General features: G+C 39.0%; 1 protein-coding gene across 21 annotated transcripts in view; it reads right to left on the reverse strand.

The window, feature by feature from the left end:
- CAMK2D (calcium/calmodulin dependent protein kinase II delta) overlaps positions 1-19,766 on the reverse strand; it is a 255,729-nt gene that overhangs the window by 108,210 nt on the left and 127,753 nt on the right. For 14 of the 21 annotated variants that reach the window (XM_066996892.1, XM_066996895.1, XM_066996899.1 and 11 more), the window contains 5 exons: positions 15,698-15,763; positions 13,018-13,090; positions 7,070-7,172; positions 1,332-1,415; positions 259-353 (listed from right to left, as the gene is read on the reverse strand). In XM_066996892.1, the coding sequence (XP_066852993.1) occupies positions 259-353; positions 1,332-1,415; positions 7,070-7,172; positions 13,018-13,090; positions 15,698-15,763 (421 nt within the window). Of the gene's footprint in view, positions 1-258; positions 354-1,331; positions 1,416-7,069; positions 7,173-11,876; positions 11,950-13,017; positions 13,091-15,697; positions 15,764-19,766 lie in introns of all 21 variants that reach the window. The other 7 variants (XM_066996891.1, XM_066996896.1, XM_048066363.2 and 4 more) reach the window with 1 other exon arrangement.

Genomic DNA, 19,766 nt, shown 5'->3' on the forward strand with positions numbered 1-19,766 from the left:
CATAAACTTTTACGATTTATACAAGGACCAGACAATGAAAGCTTGGAGCCATAGGGAAACTGAAACTATTTTAGTATAGATATTCCCATCCTTATAATGTTCATGTTACTAAAGTGACATTTACTATACTGAGTGGCTCATAACGATAGCCAGTACAAAAAATAAAAATTACAGTATAAATCTAGTTTCACTTTTCACTCTAGAGAACTCCTACTTAGAGGAGCGATAATAATTTAGAAGACAGAATATGGCACATACATCATAAGCACCAGCCTTGATCTGCTGGTAGAGTCTGTGCTGGTCTTCATCCCAGAAAGGAGGATATCCCACCAGGAGGATATACAGAATGACACCTGTAGAAATCATAGTAGTATTAAGTGATTTCAAGAAAAACAAACAAACAAACAACAACAAAAAAATCATTTTGCACCTGGCAACCATGTAAGACAAACAGCTCAATAGGAGCATCCCAGCTCCTGAAAAACACTACTGCAGATAAGAGTAAATGCAGGGCTCACATGATAACCTCCAATAGAGTGTGGGTAAGAATGAATCTGACACAAAATCAGATCTGACACACTGAAAATGTCTAGTTAACTGGAGAAATAGATTTGCACTTTTCAATGATGATTGATGTTCTATAAAAATGCCTCTTGTTAACCTCTGGTGTTATCAAGTATTGTACTGCTGTAAGATTCTGTTTTAACTAATCTCATGCAAAGAAAATTTCAGCAACTCAGTTTATCTCTATAAATATGTTTGATAGGAAATTAAACAGTCCACCTGCTAGTTTTACAGAGATGATTCACTATGACTAAAGAAACATACAACCGAATAAGTGTGGGTAGAAGTAAAAGAAGGAAAGGTACCATTTGTTCTTAGGTAGGTAGCTATCCCTTTGCTGGTACCATAAATTACAATGTTTCAAGAACTGGATGATAAAGTAATTGGTCTGTACTCCATTTAACAAAAACTTTAGCTTCAGAGTTTAAAACTGCAGTTAGAGTATCTTGGTCACATCAGTTTTTAGACCATATGTATGAATCGTTATGTTTTGTAACTAGTTAGGCATTGTGTGCATGCTAGTATTATAAAAATCTGTTGTGCAGACATTGTAAAGAATGCAGTGATAACATATCTTCACAAATAATATCCAAAAATAAACAAAGCTGGTAGAATAACAAAATATCTGATGATTTCATCTAACAATTAGTATCAAATTTTAACTAATACCTATTTTCTGATGCTGAGTACAAGGTATTCTGGATATCTTTTCTCCCTCAAAGTACTTTACAGTGCACTAAACGTCATCTTTTAGAATAATGCCTTACCACATGCCCACATATCCACAGGTTTTCCATAGGGATCTTTTCGTAAGACCTCTGGAGAAAGGTATCCTGGAGTGCCAGCAAAGCCTGTCATAAGGCAAGGGAAATACTCTCAAAAAACTGTATGTGCAACGCAAAAAGCAAGCGATTTTAATGTCAGCCCACAACACACAGGACTTTCCCAAATCATCCAGCACCAACCACTTAATTTTAAAGTTTCCTTTCTACAGCGAATCACCTAGAAGGAACAGTAATAGGAATGGTTATGCAGACCCGGCCCATTCCCTTTCTGCCACCAGATCTGGTGCAGTGACCCATCTACACCAGCACTCCAGACTCAACAGTGGTGTCAGGGGTCTGGTGACAGTGCAACACTAGAAGGCTTCCAGAGGGGCTTCAGGATAGCTGACAACATTTCCTTTGTGACTTGTCCGTTACTGTGAGCTGTAGCAAGACGTCCAGTAGTAAAGCACAAATACATCTGCTTGGGGTCAAAGTCAAAAAAGTTAGTGGAGCAGGGGGAGTGTGGGAAACACTGAGTGATCCCCTTGGAGATACTAACTGAAAAACAGAAAATGCATGAGACGCAGGCCCAAAACTGTGAATGCTGAGGTTTGCTTTTGTTTGTTTTTAATCACTAGCCTAATCTAGTCTATTTTAAACTAGCCCCAAACTATACAAATTATGCCTTCGGGAGAGCACAACTTGCTATTGCTCAGTATGAAGACAACCAACTTGGGTTTCAGCCTTCTTTTGGTGGTTGGGGGAATGGTTGGACTAGATGATCTTGGAGGTCTTTTCCAACCATAATGATTCTATGTTTCTTACAGCCTTTGCTGTTCCTATTTCGCATAGCTTCTCCTAATAAGATGTTTCCATTGCAACACTCATTTCCTTGAAGTCATGCCACTTGTGGAAACCTCCTTACAGAGGTTCACAAAAGCATCTCTGAAGTCATCTAGCCTTTAAAATTTATATGTTCTTCCTTCCTTTTTCATTGACAGCAGTGCTGTCTTCTCTTAATAGAAATAAAAAATGTAAGTGTAAATGTAGACTTGGTAAAAACTTAAAAGACCAGTAACATTCTGTACCATTTCTGTTAGTGTATCTGGTCTTCCTTGGCCTGAAATAAATGGTTGAAAATTCTTGAAAGGTATTTTGTGGCTTTAATGAAGGGCCACATCTTATTTTTGAAATACCACACTGTATTCCTAAAAATTTGTGCTGAGTGGAAGATAAGCAATGGAACTCATGAAAGACAGTGATAACATGTAAAGTGGACAGTTACAGAAAAAGGAAGCCTTTGCCCTGCAGCTGGCAATCATTTTGGGGTGGGAGGAGGAAATGGAGGAACACGTTCTGTGTATTCTACTGAGAATTTATCAAAAATATTTTTATGAAAAATAAGCTTGTGTTTCTCAGTCTCCTGATATGAGAGCCATGAATTGTTAGAGTCCTATCATACAGGAAACATAGTTTAAGCTCCTTTGAGAAGCTAATAAATATATGCTCTAAGTAGCTTTAAATAGAGTGGTTTCATATTTTTTCTTGGGCGTAGTGCTGTACATTAATATTTTTGTATTAATTTAAGTTGTAAAATTGTATTGACTTTCAACCTTACCATAGCTCCATAAACATTATTACACCTCACTTGAAACTAAACTTCACAGTGAAAATAAATATGCTACTTAGCTAACTTTGTCTCTCAACAAGGACACAGAATGGGTCTACTCATATCAGAAACAACATGTCAGAAATAAATATGAGTGCATTTTTCAGAAAACTATTGCTAATAGGAGTAATTTAGCTAAAAACAAACAAAAAACCACTTGCAAAGCTGGAAACTTTTTGTGACTGTACAGTAACCTAGAAAACACTGCATCACCATGTATTCCTATTGTCACACAATGTAAATAAGTATTTCAGAGGCCCAGGGTGCCTTGTGTTGTTTGGTGGTGCATGCATACATGAGATAGCACGTTATTCAACCTTAAATAGCTTACGGTCTCAAAACCCTCTTACGCGAAGATTACACATATATTTAACTTCATAAATGGTGAGCATGTCTCAGGTCAAAGCTGCACCAAAGGTTAACTATAATCCCATTACATAAACTAAAATTAATACAAGGAGATGTATCTTAAACACCAGCAGAAGAGATTACTGCTCGAAGACCTGTCCTGTGCTTTCATCACCTTGCTAGAGTTATGGCCTCTTAGTGCCATTCATGCAAGGATTACAAAATAAATTGGCAGAATAAACCATGCTAGTTTAAACAGTTTAGGCCATCTATCTTTGCTAACATAACTCCCTTTGACACCAGAATAAACATTCAAATGAACAGCCTGGTGAGAAGACATGGAAAAGGAGGCAGCAAGGGGCAAGAGCAAGCACCTGAGAGCACATAAAGGGCAGTATCTTTCTTTACTGCGCAGCTGGATCGAAAGAGTAACTGTATATAACCTAAATTTAATGCAACTACCAAAAAAATTCAGAGGAGCTGCTCAAATGAATTAAATGGTGTGTATTTTAGTCCTATCTACAAGGCTGGACTTAGTTTACTACAAGGTGTAACTAGGACTAAATCTAACAACCAGTGAGTAAACTGCAGCCCTTCCACTGAGTGAGTCCCAGCGAGTCTGTCCCAGACAGAGAGTGGAGCCTCTCAGACACCTTCCCATCACATTCAACACCTGGTAGGAGGGTGGGGAGTTTCAGCTAAACAGAGTAACAGTTCCTCCAAACAGGCAAGAAGCAGGTTTGCTTTATAACATGCAAACTGGGAAAATATCCCTGTAGTATCCAAACGCACAGACTTATGGATTGTTTCCTGCTGGTGCACATCCATGGTTGAAGCGGAAAGGTAACCATCACACCAGAGGAATACACACGCACAAAAAGAGACCAAAAAAAAAAGGAGAGAAAGAGAGAAATACTGATGCAGAGCTATAATTAGAATCAGAGCATGCCATGAGTCACTGAGTGCTGCAGAATCCACTGGAAAGCAGAAAAATATTCTGGAAGGAAGCAAGAGAAAGTTCAAAACACCGAGCACATCATGTTTTTGCCTTGCTAAAGCAGTCATGAGAAGATGAAGGCAGGCACACAGACCATTATCGAAAACTTTTGCAGAGGAAGTTCCAAAACAGGTACAGAACCAACTCGTTTTATCAAATATTGCAAATTTTAAAAGAGCCACATCAGACTACTTCCTTCCATCATCTTGCTGCCAGCCTCTCTGTTCCTTATAGCCTCTCTGTTCCTTACATACAAGTATTTTGAAGACAATCTGACCACTCTCCTTTCTACCAAGTTCAGCATGGCAGTCCTCACGATGCTACGAGTCTGAAACAAGCACTCCACAAGCAACGACTGACCAAAAAAATAAAGTGCAAGATTTTACAGGGAGTTGCAGTCTCACGTGCATTGTCTGCATCCATACAGACATAACATCTGGAGAAAATAGCCCTGAAGTCAAGTTCATTCTGCTGATATTTTCCTTGAGCAGCTTCCTGCTCTCCTGATGTTTTCGTCATTTTAACACATCACTTGCATTTTGTTTTATTTCTATTCAACTCCTTTTGCACTACTCTATTTTGTTAATGTGCAAGAGCAATCTCCACTGTCTTTTCTGGATTATTGAAATCCATTTATATAAAGGCTGGGATTTAAAACAACAGGCTAGCTTATAAAGCTACCAACATATGTCCAATGGTACTGTCTGTGCATCCGCACGCAGATATATCCTAGATTTCAAACTCAATCTCTTAACACACCGCATGCACAAAATCCTTTGTGCTTTTATTCTAAGCTTTGCGAGCAAGCTCCCAAACGCTTTGTTCAATTTTAAGCTGCACTTCCTAGCTGCTGTAAGTGAGAATATGTAGCTGCTACAAATGCATACATTTTTTCATTCCTTGGATTTACAACGACTTCTGACTTGTGCTCCATATTGGTTCAAAGGGGGTTGTATTTGAGACAGAAGCATTATATTTATGTGTCTTATTATTTAAAATGATCAGTATTCATTTTTTCCTATACTTTTCCTTTGGGCACCTGTTAACTCTAACAATCTGTAATAAGAGTTTTTTAATCATTAACAAAAAGGAATACTTTAGTGGGACTAGAGAGAAATGCACTATCCCCCATCCTTTTTTCATACCCTGAAGTGAAGCACTGTACAGGACACTACTCCAGGTATCGATTCCAGAGATCTGGTTTACACGTGAGTTGCTATCTCCATGAGGGCAGAAACCCTCCCTTTCCAATGTTTCGTGAGCTGATCTGAAGCATGGAACGCGTACTCTTTTGGTGGCTGCATGCGCACACAGTTTGTTTCCACATTCTGATACACCTCTGTGACCTTCACTATCAAGTAAGCATGCTTTTGATTCATCCCAGATGAAGATAAAGTTTTAAAAATCACCAAAATGGCTGAGAAACTCCAGTCTCAGCTTCAAAATACATTTGTAAGCTACAGGCAGAAAACCTTTTCCAGACTGCTGCACCAGGTTCCAAACACGTTTAACCACTCTCTCACCTCCTGGATTCATGGTCTCCATGATCTGCCATATGAGATGCTTCCATATTAGTTATTGAACATTCTTATAAGCCAGGTTATTTTTAACTTCATGTGTCAAAGAACAGTTTCATGAACAGCTTTACTAGCAGGTCTGAAGGGGCAGTCACCTCTAGGACCACAATATAAACAGCTGGGGCAGATAATTTGTACTGTCACAGCAAGATTTGGATGTGGATGACGGTTGACAGTTTCAGGTACTCACAAACCGCGTGTGTTTCTTTTTTTCATTCAAGTCACATTTCGAAATGCTTCATAATAATTTTTTCAATTATTTCCAACTGACAGACAGCTGTGCAGACAATGTTTTGATCACTGGGCAGCTGTATTAGCTTGCAGTGTTACTCATCAGTCACCAGAACACCATACCATTCCAGAGGGATGGAAACCAGCCATTCCTTTCCCAACCTCGACACTTGTATTTCCTTCATATATGAATATATATATGAATATATATTTAGAAAGAGATATGAAGATATGAAAAAGAAAGTTAAGAAGAAGGGACTTTTGTATACCTATGTTTTAGTTAAACTTACAGGCAGACAAAAGCTGGGACAAGCCCAGAGTCAGGAAACCTAAGTTTCAGAGTCAACGAATATCAAAAGCACTTAGATTACATGCGAAAGGGCCTTTTGTAAAGATATATTCACTAGAAGCATGAATAAAAAAAAATTTGCTCTGCATCCTATCCCTTACAAAGTACTGCTGTGCTTGCAAAATCTCTAGTATGAACAAAGCCGTGCCAGCGGAAGATACTTCTGCCAATTTATTTTGTGTCATTTAGGAAGGTTAATTAGCTTTGCCAATGAAGAAGAGGTTATGAAGCAGTGCTTCTTCTTGTCTAAGTGAGCTCTTAGATTTGGAAATGTAGCTATGGGTCACTTCTGTAGTTTTTTTGTTTATGGTTTTGGTTTTTTAAACATATGAGGTCTGCTGCCAAGCTCTGTTTGATTTGGTGAGAATTAGAGGTAATGTTCTTCCTGAAGAAAAAGATCTAAAGTTTAGCCAGCTGATTGAACTATGAACAAAATACCCCTCCCTTAAAGCTACAAATCAAGTAGTCACACAGCTACAGGCTTTACACTAAAGTGAGAACTGGGAGGTTTGGAAGGTTGAATGGCAACACTGAATAAATGGTAAGAAATAAAAAATATTTACTTACCAAACCAAGCCTGTTGTTCTCCTTGGACTTCTATAGCCAACCCAAAGTCTGCCAGTTTTACTGCTGCTCCCTTGGATTTGCTAGCTAAAAGTAAGTTCTCAGGCTTTATTCAGAAAGAGAAAAAAAATTGAGATGAAAAGATGAGTAAACATATTTTAAACAGTTTTTCCCTTTTGGCTTTAGTTAAGGTAGTCTGGAAAAGAACAAATACTTAAAGCAGTGGAAAATGAAAAAAACACCATGCATTTTCTCCATAGAATTACAAAAATTGTACTTTCCATTCCTACTGGGAAGAACCACCAGGCCTGTAAACAGCCTTCATGACCCCATATGATAGCAAGATGAATGGGCACATCTATCAGAGAATTATATAGGCCAGAATGGCCGTATGGCATCGTGATACCTTTTTCTTTAACAGGACACTTCAGAGAGTCCTAACAGCTCACTACTGGAAAAACGCTTCTGAAATCCCCCAAAGACACATATTCTTTGATTAGTAGTCTGACCTACGCAGTTAGCAGGATCAGGCATCTACAGCTGCGGAACATAAACATGCTTTGCATGACAGCATAGCAATAGCAGCCATATTTTCATATTTGTATTTAGAGGGCAGGTGTATTTGCAGTGCAAATCTTTCTGCAAAAACATCACGCCCACATTTGTGCTTGCAGAGAACCTACCACAAATAACAACACAAGACCGCAAAAGTTCCCACTTTGCTTTTTTTAGAGTACATGGTAACATCTGAAATCAAATGCTACGGTATACCTACAGAATCAAAAGTAAAGGATTTGAACATTAACAATGGTGTTCATTCTAGTGTTCATAATGTATCCTTTTAACCTCTTTTAGCAAATACCTGTGAATTGTCCAAAGACAACTTTATTCTATGAAGCCTTAGTTTTTAAACCTACAAAATACTGCAGAATGCAACAGATGATTTCAGAAAATTGACCTCTATAGTATTTTCTTGACATTTCTTTTTTTTTTTTTTTTTTTTTTCCCTAAATCCATTATTTTTAAAAAAGGTTTTGTTATACATTTATCAAGACCTTTCATTCAAGGGTATTGCTGTGACTTTTCTAGAAGCAGTTTTTGTAGTGCTCTATCACAAGGGAATTCACTACATCCAGTCTGGCACTGGGGAACCAATCTTGCAAATTCTTAAATACATATTTCATTTTAAGCCCAGCAGCAATCATATATGCTTCCAAGGGACTATTTATGTGATTACAGTCAATCCCATGCAGGTACTGATCTTGGGAACACGTAAGATTATAAGCTTCTTTGAGGAAAGGCTATTTTTAATACATTTGTGTCAAATATGCTTGAGCATAATGAAGACCGCAACCAACGCTTCTATTAATTAACAACACAACTGGCCTTGACAAAAATCTGTAGTTTACAGGTGCTTTTTTTCCTTCCCACTGAACTGTAAAGGAACATTTTTTCAGCAATTTACAAACACCATCTCTCACTCAGCCCACAGTTGCTATATCACAGAAAAAGATCACATTAAAACCCTTTAATCAACGATTACACAATTAATCTCCTATTTCCAAATTTTTCAAAACCAAGACTAAGGTTTCTGGGAATCAAATATGATCTTTATATTCATTTCAATTATCAGTAGCCACTTCAGGGATGTTACCTAACCAGACATTGACCAAATAGCTCAGGACTTTTCTCTAGGTTTATCAATACTGATTTAAGCAATTTCACATTGCCTGCTGTTTCATCACACTAACTTCAACATATAGCCACATATGTTTTTACGTGTTTTCTACTGGGGTGAGAGAAGTTTACAGTAATTATTTCCTGGAATGCACTACTTATGTAAACCTCTTACTACAATGGATGATCTTATTTGTTGTGACCTTCAGCAATCCAACAGCAGTGAAATGCCTCACCCTCTGGGTTGAAACAGCAGTACTGCTCTACCAAGCACTTAGCAACACGACTCCATCCAAAATAGTAGTTTTGTGTTTTCTGTTGCTGTTTTTCCTTTTTTTTTTTTTTTTTAATTCCACTACTCATCTTTAATCTGCCAAAGTGCTCTAGAGAAACACCACCATCAGAGATGAATATGTTTCAACAGAAGATGAAGCAGATTTACTGATTTTTTCCTAAGCCAAAGACAACAGCCTTTTGGACAGCGTTGTGTGGACTATGCCCTTAAACAACACGCAGCTGTCACTTCTGGACGACAAAAGGCATACCAGATAATTATCATGCATGAACTTAGAATGACTGCAATTACTTGGAAAACATTAATAGCCCAGTCTGGGACGTTCAGGACTCTCCTTTGGATTCAATAGTGTCACCTCATACTATTGGGAGACCGGCTACAGTCAAGCATGTAGAATGGCAGTGTTAACTATTGAAATTACTTGCAAATAAATTAACATGATTTACACTTTGTTTTTCCAAACATCTTTGTTCTTAGAGATCAAGTAATATATCTCTGTGTAGTTTTCCCTGCAATAAAATTAGGGGTTTTGTTTTTTAATTTAACTTCCATGGGGAATGCAAGAGGGTCGAAGCACAGAGTTTAAAAAAGCAGCCATGTTGCTGATTGCCAAGAGCTGAAGTTCCTACACAGAAGTGCGCTTCCACCATCTGTTAAAGACAGGCTGCCACTAACAGGTCAGTTTTTTCTGGATCTAGGATCCGCCACCATTCTGACTTGCACAAGGATTTCAAGAAGAGCAGCAACACACAGTTTTGCAGGTCATAAGAGGTTGCAAAAGCTCCCATTTGCTACTAAATTACACTTAAAGGTCGGTTAAATAAAAGCAGATTGTTCAACTGTTCAAATCTCTTCCTCTTGTTGCCCGCCCACATCCCCAAGCATGCCATCAAATTGTGGTCTGCATTACTGGGAAAAAATCCATCGAGTTTTGCAGTTAAAAGATCCGTGCCAGGCCATAACCATCTTTTGCATATTGTAGTTCTGCTCTTGGGCCTTTGCATCTTCTTTTCTGTACAGAGTTCTGCTGCAATTTTACCACAGTCTTTCATTTCACTCTCCTTTTATTTTTCTTTTGCGAGAAAGTAGTAAGTGAAGAAGGATGGTTTTGTGTTTCCTGAAGTTTTCACTTTCAGAAATGCAACTGGGTACTACAGCTTGGCAGAAACAGTTTTTCTCATACTGTTTGCCATTCATCCCGGATTTGCCAGGATAAGAAATCCACACATGGTTTGGAGCAGGCAACAGCTGCATTTAATAGATTTCCGAAGAAAAAGTTATTTTTTGTGAATGTATGAAACATACTAGAAAGCATTCCTTATTGTGTAGCCTGAAAGTCAGTTTACAAGGCTACAATCAAGTTTTTTTAATTTCTTTTCATGATAAAAACATAATACTGCATGTGCAGTGAGGACAGGAAACCCTCAGAGCAGCTGGACAAATCTGACGTCTTTTCATTTAGACTTGGTACGTGTTATCCAGCTCCCTGCCATGCAAGAGTTACAGACTGGATAGAGATTCGTCATTCTCATTTTGTACAACCGTGACCTGGGGAAATCCAGAATTGCAAAACAGGTTGAAAATTTTGTATGTCTCTCTGAAATCCAACACGCCCTCTAAGCTGTCTAAATGTAACCCTTTATGATCATACATGACACATACTTTTATAAACTCAAACAATGACTGTAACAGTTATTTTTTGGGGAGTGAAGGAGGGCAAGAAAGAAGACAGCATTCTGACTCCAAAAATTAACACTAACCACCAGAAAACGCCTCTCCTGGAAGGAAATTCCTGCTCCCTATAACTCATTCTGGAAGAAAAATAAAGAGACAGAGAAGCTGTGCCAGAAAGAATTAGCGTGTGTTTCACTGCCTTAGCTCTCAAGCCATTTTTCTTCTGCCTTTGTATAGGATCTGGTATTTCAGATAGTGCAATTCCATTTGCTTTCAGAAGAAAGTCTTCTTAAGATCTTGAAGCCCAAGTGCCCAAAGTCCTCTCCCTTATCCATGAGGCTAGTTTATTACTAGCTTTGAGAGACAAACTTGCCTCTCTGAGCTTCCCAGTAAAAGAAAAGGATGTTTAACTGTTTGTTTACATGCCAACATGCTTTAAACACAGGAGGCAAGAGTACACAGCTAAGAAAAAGGTGATGCTCTTCTCAGCACAGGAGCTTTCTGTCTGAGGCTTCTGTCACCAGTGTTCGTCTGGGAGGAACTTGACTTCTCAGGACCATCACGGTGAGAATGCTGTAGAAATTCCAGCTTTCTGAACATGTTTGACAGCCCAGTCATCCGGAGGAGACAGAGGTCTTGTGACAGCAATCTTGCAGCAGCAGGCCTTTCCTCACTGAAACACGTGATGTGCAAACACCAGCATGCGTCCCAGAAGTGCTCCAATCATGCTGATGAGAAAGTTCTCCCCTCCATACCCTGCCCCAAAATCTCTGGATGACAGAAAGGAACACCGTGTATTCAGCGAATACACCAAAGGCGTGAAAAGTGACTACTGTTTCCCCTGGTCCTGACAACTGATGACAGCAGACTCAGACAGCTAAGCGGTTCACAACCCAGACCTGGACAGCGAGGTACTGGTAAGCCTTTAGTGGAGTTTCTCCAGCAAACGCTAGAGGCTCGTTCTCGTTCGGAGGTGAAGCGAATCAATAAATGAAAGGCAACAAAACCGAAAAAAAAAAGGGCAAGAACACCGTTTACACGTCCACCGATCGCAGCTGCTCGTTAGGGTTTGCTGCTCTCCGCTGAGGCACGGCGGAGCGCCGCCGGGGCGGGGACAGGCAGAGCCCCCGGCTGGGGAGGGCTCGGCGGGGCAGCAGCACTCACCTTGAGGTCGCGATGGACTACGCCCATCTGATGGCAGTGGAGCACAGCCTCCAGGATCTGCTGAATGCAATGACTGCATGCAAACACCAGGGGCGCGTGTTAGTTCCAAGCGTGCACTCGCCGTCCGCACGCCCGCAGCCGGGCGCCGGCACGGAGGCGGGGGCCGGGGCCGGGGCCGGGGCCGGGGCCGGGGCCGGGGCCGGGGCCGGGGCCGGGGCCGGGGCCGGGGCCGGGGCCGGGGCCGGGGCCGGGGCCGGGGCCGGGGCCGGGGCCGGGGCCGGGGCCGGGGCCGGGCGGGGGGCGCCGCTTTCCCCCCGCCGCGCCGCTGCCCCCCGTCCTGCCCCGCCGCCCCTCAGAGCACGACGGCCTCAGGCACCCTGCCGGCCCCGGGGACCTGCCTCGGTTGGCTTGCTCTGACCTCTTTTTTATTTTTTATTTTTTATTATTATTTTTTTAATAAAAAGGACCATTTTAAAGGAAAGTCTTCGGCAAAGCTTACAAATCCGGCCAATCAAAATCTGTCGAGGTCGCGTTAAAGATTTGATATCTCTATTTGTTGCGCCTCCGCTTTCTGTGAGCTCTCTCAGAGGCGTCAGAAATTGTAGCGGCCACTGAGGTAAAAAACCACTGGAAGCGAGGTGTTTTGGGTAAATTATTAACTTCTCGCGGTCCAATTTAGTCAGCAATTAGCATCACTTGCCTGAGGGTTCGTCATACTCTAATGCAGCAGTGTGCGACCGGCTGTTGTGCTACTGCAACCCAGGGCTCAGAACAGAAGTGGTGTGTAAATCTGCAAGCTGACATACATCACAGCCAAAGTTCACCTCCATGTGCGTGCACAGCGATACACGGACACCCTTAATAAAATACCAGACATGTTCGACAGCATGGGATAAATCCAGAGCCGTGGAAAAGAGACAGCGTTTTGGCAACCATTCCCCCTTTTGCCATGATGTATATTAGGCCTGTAGACTTGCAGACTGGAAAGAGGTGTCATGCATTAATTATTTGTGTTCGTCTAGCTGTTTGGAGGGTGAGCAGGATAGGCAAGGGAACAGCGCAGACAACCCGCCCTCTGCCCCTACCCAGCAGAAAAACAACCACAAAACTCTTATCCAATTGATGGGCACCAGATACTGACCTTCAGGTCTCTGTGAACTATGCCATTTAGATGACAATGATTAACACTTTCTAGAATCTGCTGTATACAATGACTGCAAAGATACAAGGGCAGAATGGAAGGGAGAACATTTTAAAGGCACATAATCACATCAAATACAAAATAAAACAAAACTTAAAAAAATTATAAAGAACAAAAACAATTGTACATCTCCTGACAAGTCTCGATTGTACGTTGGACTGGAACAGTGTTAAAAACTGAGATATTTCCAGCTCTAACACAGCCAAAAATTAAAATAAAAATAAAAAATCACAAATCAAAAAAAAAAAGACATTTAAACATGGACATAAGACACCTATTAAACAGAATCATTAGACTGCATTTTCATTCAGTAGTATGGAAGCTTCTTCCAGCTTCCAAAAACTGCAATACAAAAAATAAACTGGAGACAATAAATTAGTCGGTGATCTCTCATATTTTTTTGAACATTTTTACAATGAAGTTAACATTACAAGTGCTGAAACAAGAAAATGTTCAAAAGTGAAATGATATACAGAAAACAGATGAAAAAAATCAAAAGCTAAGGAAAAGCAAAACATTTATCGTTGTGAATCTAATGGTTTCTTAAAAACTATTAGCAGAATAAAGCCAAGTCATTCAAAAAGGTGGCATGCAATTTCAGTTAAAGTACTGTTGAGCAATAGTTTAGTAAAGAGTCACACATGGAATGGAAATCCACATTAAAAATGGAGACAAATGCTTTCTTTTGGCTCTTTAAATAATTGAATTAGCACCTATTTTTCCATGCCCATGTTTGCAAGTTTTGACCAGTGTACCATGCCAAAAAGCACAACTAGAATATTCATCTTTTATAGCACTGGAACTTTTTCAGATGTTTTTCGGCACCACAAGAGTTTACAAATGTTTTCAGTTTCCTTTTTAAAGACATCCTTGTGGCAGAAGTCAGTGATATATAGTGAAGTAATATATAGTAGTCAGGGGCCAAGGATTTGATTCTGCTCATCCAAAATGTTTTGGCCATGGAATTGAGAAGGAACGGTGATAAATCAGTAACTGGAGCCCAAACCTGAAAACCGTTTCTTATGCGAGTAGTTCACAACTCACTGAACTAGCTGCTCATGTGAGTAAATACTACTTGCATGAGTAAGGGCTTGCAGGAGCAGACCAGTATTAAAATCCTAGGATATGCATCTTTAAAGTCCATTAACTATTTCTAAAGGGATACATACACTCACACATATACAGACATGTATGCACTATATATAGATATATGTATACACAGACATCTATATATATATAAATATATAAAAATAGAGATGCATAATAACTAGAAATTTCACTTATTTGGTCGAGTTCTATTGAATATATAAATGCATATATATATATCATATATATATTATATATATGCACAGCAACTTCCAATATGCAGTAACACTAGAACAGAAAAAAAAAATTGCAGTTTTTGCTTTTAAATCACAATAATCTTAAAACACAGTGACACCATATGGCCTTTGGCATCAATACTAGAAATTGTGCCTGAATCACAGCAGGCAAAAATCCCTGCATTTTTTTTTTTAAAACATAGCTCGTCTCCTTCCACCCCACCTAAACTACTGATCTTGTTTGCTCTTCTACAGCATGTTTTGCCATGTGTTATTCTACAGTTAAATGCTTACAGAAATGACATTCCTACCATTCCGCCAGAAATGAGTTAGAGTAATAAATCGTGGAAGCTTCCTAATATTTAGATTAACTTCTTCTTCTTTGTTCATTATTATTTTACCAGTGTTGTTAGGGACACTTAATGCTTTCCAGTCATCTGCCAATTAATTCCAAATATAAAGAAAAAACTGAAAATTATACATGCTAAATGTGTATCAATGGTGGTGTGTGACTATGAATGTACAAAAACATGACAAATTCTTTAAATTTACTCTGAGATAAAGTTTCTCTGAAGAGTGTAGTGTTAGGAAAGCAACTGACCACAATGTTTAAGATTTATTATTGTATGAAGGCAAACAGATTCTTAGATGGAAAAATGCCCCTGATATTTTATGCCAGCATGCAAATTATGATAATCTTCAATTTATTCTTCAAGTTTTTCAACAAGCACTTGCAGCAAATTACTAGAGATTTCAAATTTGAGCTCAGACTATGAGCTGCACAGTATAATTGCTTATTGATGAAACACAACAAAAAATGTTTAATTATGAAGAGGAAATTAGTACTTCTGGACCCAGAACAAAAATGGTATTTAATGTAAAATTTCTTTCAGGACCAATATATATTTCAAATTTTGATCAGTAAATACAAGAATCCCAAGATAAGATTGCTGCAATTATACGTCCAGTTTGCAGAGAGGAAAACTGGATAGAGTTTTTAATCAACATCACTAGTTTCCAGAGATTTATCAAATTTAGATCCAATTTCAGCTTCTTCAGATCTGCAGACATCAAGACGTCATAGAGTTCATCACCACACAGTCTTGAGCTCAAAACCCCAAACTGTGCCTCTTTCAAAGACTAAGAGAACTCAAGGAGAAATCCAAGAGTCTCATAGACTGCTAATCTAACTGATGCCAAACACCATGAGATATTTAAGTACCTATGCTGGAATATGAAAGGCAACATCAGAAATGAATGGAAAATGAAAGGCAACATCAGAAAAATAAATGACTTACCTGGCATCTGCTTCACTGTAATATTCTCTTGCAACTATATCTTCAAACAATTCACCTCCAGTGACTCTGTTAGAAAAAGCAAGATGGGAAAGGAGATTTCAGAAGTGAAAATACACATCTTAAACGCAGCTTGACAGGGAGAAGTCAGAAAGGAATAACTGAAATATTTGTACAGAAATTAAAGAGGTCTTGACCAGCACGGTGAAGGAACTAAAGCAGTAGGTTTGTCAATTCAAATTATTATATGAATAAAATGTAGGCAGTGGAAGAGCAATCATAACTGGAAAATAACAGTGAAGTGCAGCAGCTTATTTGGCAGGATGACATACATCAGTTAAGGATGTCAAGAGTACGTAGTACAACTACATGAATAAACAGGAACTGACTGGCAAGGAAAATTGTGGCTGAAGTTCAGAACAATTTGAGAATTGCAACATAAATTAGACATAAAAGGAGAATACACTAATGCTAAAAAGGGAAAAGGATCTTTAAAGGGTAAGTCAGAACACAACAGAGGTATACCCATGTGCCAGATTGGTTTGCTTTCTATGCTTTTGCTAGGAGGAATATTACTGAGTTGGAGGGACCTTATCAGTAGAAGAGATGTACCTTAATCAGATGGCAGATTTTTTTTTCTTAAAATATTTTCAGTTATCTAAGAATGCAGGAATACTTTAGTGAAATTGCCACTTACAGTAAATTAAGAGGCATTAACAGCACAAAGGAAGAAGTGCATGAGCCAGAGGATAAGTAACAGAAGCAACTGTGTGTGCTTGCATACTTAGGATCTCACAGTACAACCAATAGTTTGATAGTAGGAAGTAGCTAAAAAGAAAAAAAACTGTGTTGTTATAATCAAAAGATGACAGTCCATAATGAATCACCAGCAGGATGCTGCCACAGTCTTGGACTGCATTTGAAATAGGGTGACAGTGATGTCCTTACATACAGCTGTAAAACCTCTCCTCGAATATTGTACACAGTTCTGGTCACTTGTGTTCAAAATGGGGATTGAAACAGCCATAATGAGGAGAAAACTGATACTAGGCTATCCATTCACTTACTCATCTTACCTTCTTGCAGAAGCAAAGTCAGTTTAGCTTGGCAAAACAGTATTTAAGGGGGCTAAAAATAAATACTGATGACAAAAATCATAAACCATGCTCTCCATAGAGGAGAGTTGTAATGGGCAATATTGATATAATAATAAATGAACATACAGCATCTGTGTATAAATATATGCTTAAACAGGAGAGGGTTTGTAACAATTATAAAAGTGGTGTAAGGAAGACGTTTTTAGTAAAGTAACAGAGACAGATGCTCAGTTTTTAAGATGAAGATCAATGAGCTTCCAAATAAAATCCTGTCTAAAAGAACACAAAACAACAACAACAAACTCTGTCTGCCTGTGTCAACAAGAGAATGAACTCGAAGAAACAGGAGGATCTTCCTAGTAGTATATTCTAACATTTCTCTTTTATGGAACACACTGGTATACTTTCATAGCTAAATTAAAATCTTCATATATTTAAAGTGTTGTGCTGAACTGTTGCAAACTGATACAAAGCTTGAAAATGCACACAATGTGGAATACCCCTGGGCACAGCCTAAACAGAGCACCTCCAAACATAACACGAGTCAGCCTGATTCCTGCTTTCCAAAACCTTGATCCTACTGATACGCCAACATCAGTAACTCCTAGATCGGGGAATCAATGGTTATATTTCATTACTGTTTATGAAGGTAGTGAGCTTTCATATTACACAATATAATCCCAATGAAGTCCCAAAGTTAAAAGCTGGAGTAGGTTATGAGATGCTTAAATATTAAGATGCTTAAAAATCTATACTACAGTGAATATCTGTACTGAATACAATTAAGTTTAATACAATTAGGAAATTAAAAATGAGGATACTTGGAATCTTCAAAACCAAAACATTCATTTCTAATTCACTATACTAACAACAATTCCTCATAGATCTCAGTTATTCAATCACTTAGGTGATGACAGAAATGATCTGCTCAACCAGTAACATAACCCCTTTCTGCTTTGAGAAAAACATTTTTTTTGTGTGAATGTGTGTTTCCATTTACATTTGTGCTATATCATCCTTTTTCTGAGTTCATAACTTACTGACTTTGGAAAATAAGTACTTTCAGGTAACAACTCTATTTTGTGCAAAAGTCTGCAATAAAATCTGTAGGAGGTAAAATAGCAGGTTGCCTAATTCATACTTTCTCTCTCTTTGCCTTCTACCTTCCAGAAACTCACTTAGATTGTTGTAACACAAAATGCTTAACTGACGCGTATTTTGACAGTCTTTGATACCTCTTTTTTGCATGTATGTTTTCTACTATGGTTCTGGTAAAGGGGATTAATTCTTACTTTGTGATGTATGAAAAAACAAAGCATCCTTTGATCTTATTCTTCCCTGAAACACTCATTTTTGATCCAAGCCAAGAAAAAGCTTTTGTCATCAAAGTGCGTTTCAGTGGGAGAGAACACCAAACTGATGCATGTTCTTCTCAAGGACAAAAAAAAAAAAAAAAAAAAAAGGAAAAATGCACTCATAGTTGCTGACACTAAACATTTGCTTAGCATTGCTAACCACTGTTAAAAGATGAAAAAATAAAAACAAGAACAGAGCAGATGAATTTCACTGACAAGCAAACAAGTATTCAGTATTTCCAATGCTGTCACTCTGAAGGATACATTAGGAATAATTCTTAAAAGACAGATAACGTAAAGAAGGCTGTAACAAAGGCAGGTAGTGCAGGAGACTAAGAGAAGTCATAACACGTGTGTATCTTCTGAGCCTCTGCCTGAGAAATTCTTCACAGCAGTGTTAGTAACCTTTGCTCGCTGAACGTGAGCAAGCAACTTGCCCTTGCAGCAAAAACAGGTCAACTGTGTCCCAGTATAGGACAGCCAGCAGGCTGGGGGACGTGATTCTTCCCTTCCACTGGGCACTCATGAGACCACACAAGTCTGCCCTTCTGCCCTTTCCAATATTCACGTTCGGAACCGAGTATAATGGAGAGCAACCAAGGCGGTTAGAGTTGTAGCACATGATGTTCAGGGAGAGGCTGAGAAAACCGGGTTTATTCACCACTAAAATGGGAAGGCTCGGGAGAGATCTCACTGCTGTGTACAGCTCCCTAATGGGTGGGCACACAGAGACAGCATGAAAGGCAACAGACAAACTGGAACAACAGAAATGTTAAGTAGGTACAGCCATCCCCAAAGGTGTTACAGCCTCGACAAACCCCTGAGCAACCTGATTCAGTTGGACCTGGTTCAAGAAGGGGGTTAGACCAGATAGCCTCGAGGGATCCTTACCAAACTATGTTATTTACTAATTTTATAAATAAGGAACAGAGCCATTACCAATAACTTTCTTATTATTCTCCATAGTTTAATACCAAAGTGGTTTCAAAGCATTCTACTCATTATTAGCCATCTTTTCGCTAGGTTGATTTTTTCCCTCTATCCACAGTTCTGGAACATGATGACTAGGGAACGACCTGAGATAGCTAGCATGAATGCAAATACACAAATACAAGAGATCCTTAGTTACGAGGTTTTCCTTGCTTAGTGAAGGCCATCAACTAAATCAAAGAATCATGTACTCTTCAGTGAATGCATGGCTCAGAGGCACTGCTCTGTGACTAGCAGGAGCATCAAATTGCCTTACAGAGAGAGGTGTGCTGAAATGAGAACTTTTGGGGGTGTTGCTGATCATCAGAAATACTTAAGGCTGATCTCTGAAATTAAAGTAAATCCTATTTTAATAGCCTTTTGTAATTTATCATTTGACCGCTGCTTCAGTTAAACATTTTCTTTTTTAAGCTAAAATAACTGATATATTGTACCATTCAGGAAAAAAAAAAAATCACACATAGATTCTAGTCTATGTCCTTAAATTAGAAGCCAGCTCCCAGTACAGTTAGATCTTCTAGTGATTAAAAGAGGAAATATATGGATCCCAGTGCCCTTCCGATACAGACACATTGCTGTCTTCAGTGAGCTCCTAGCTCATGATGGGACACTTCATGATAACGGGCTCCA

This window comes from Anser cygnoides, chromosome 4 (genome assembly GCF_040182565.1).
Source record: "Anser cygnoides isolate HZ-2024a breed goose chromosome 4, Taihu_goose_T2T_genome, whole genome shotgun sequence".
NCBI lineage: Eukaryota > Metazoa > Chordata > Aves > Anseriformes > Anatidae > Anser > Anser cygnoides.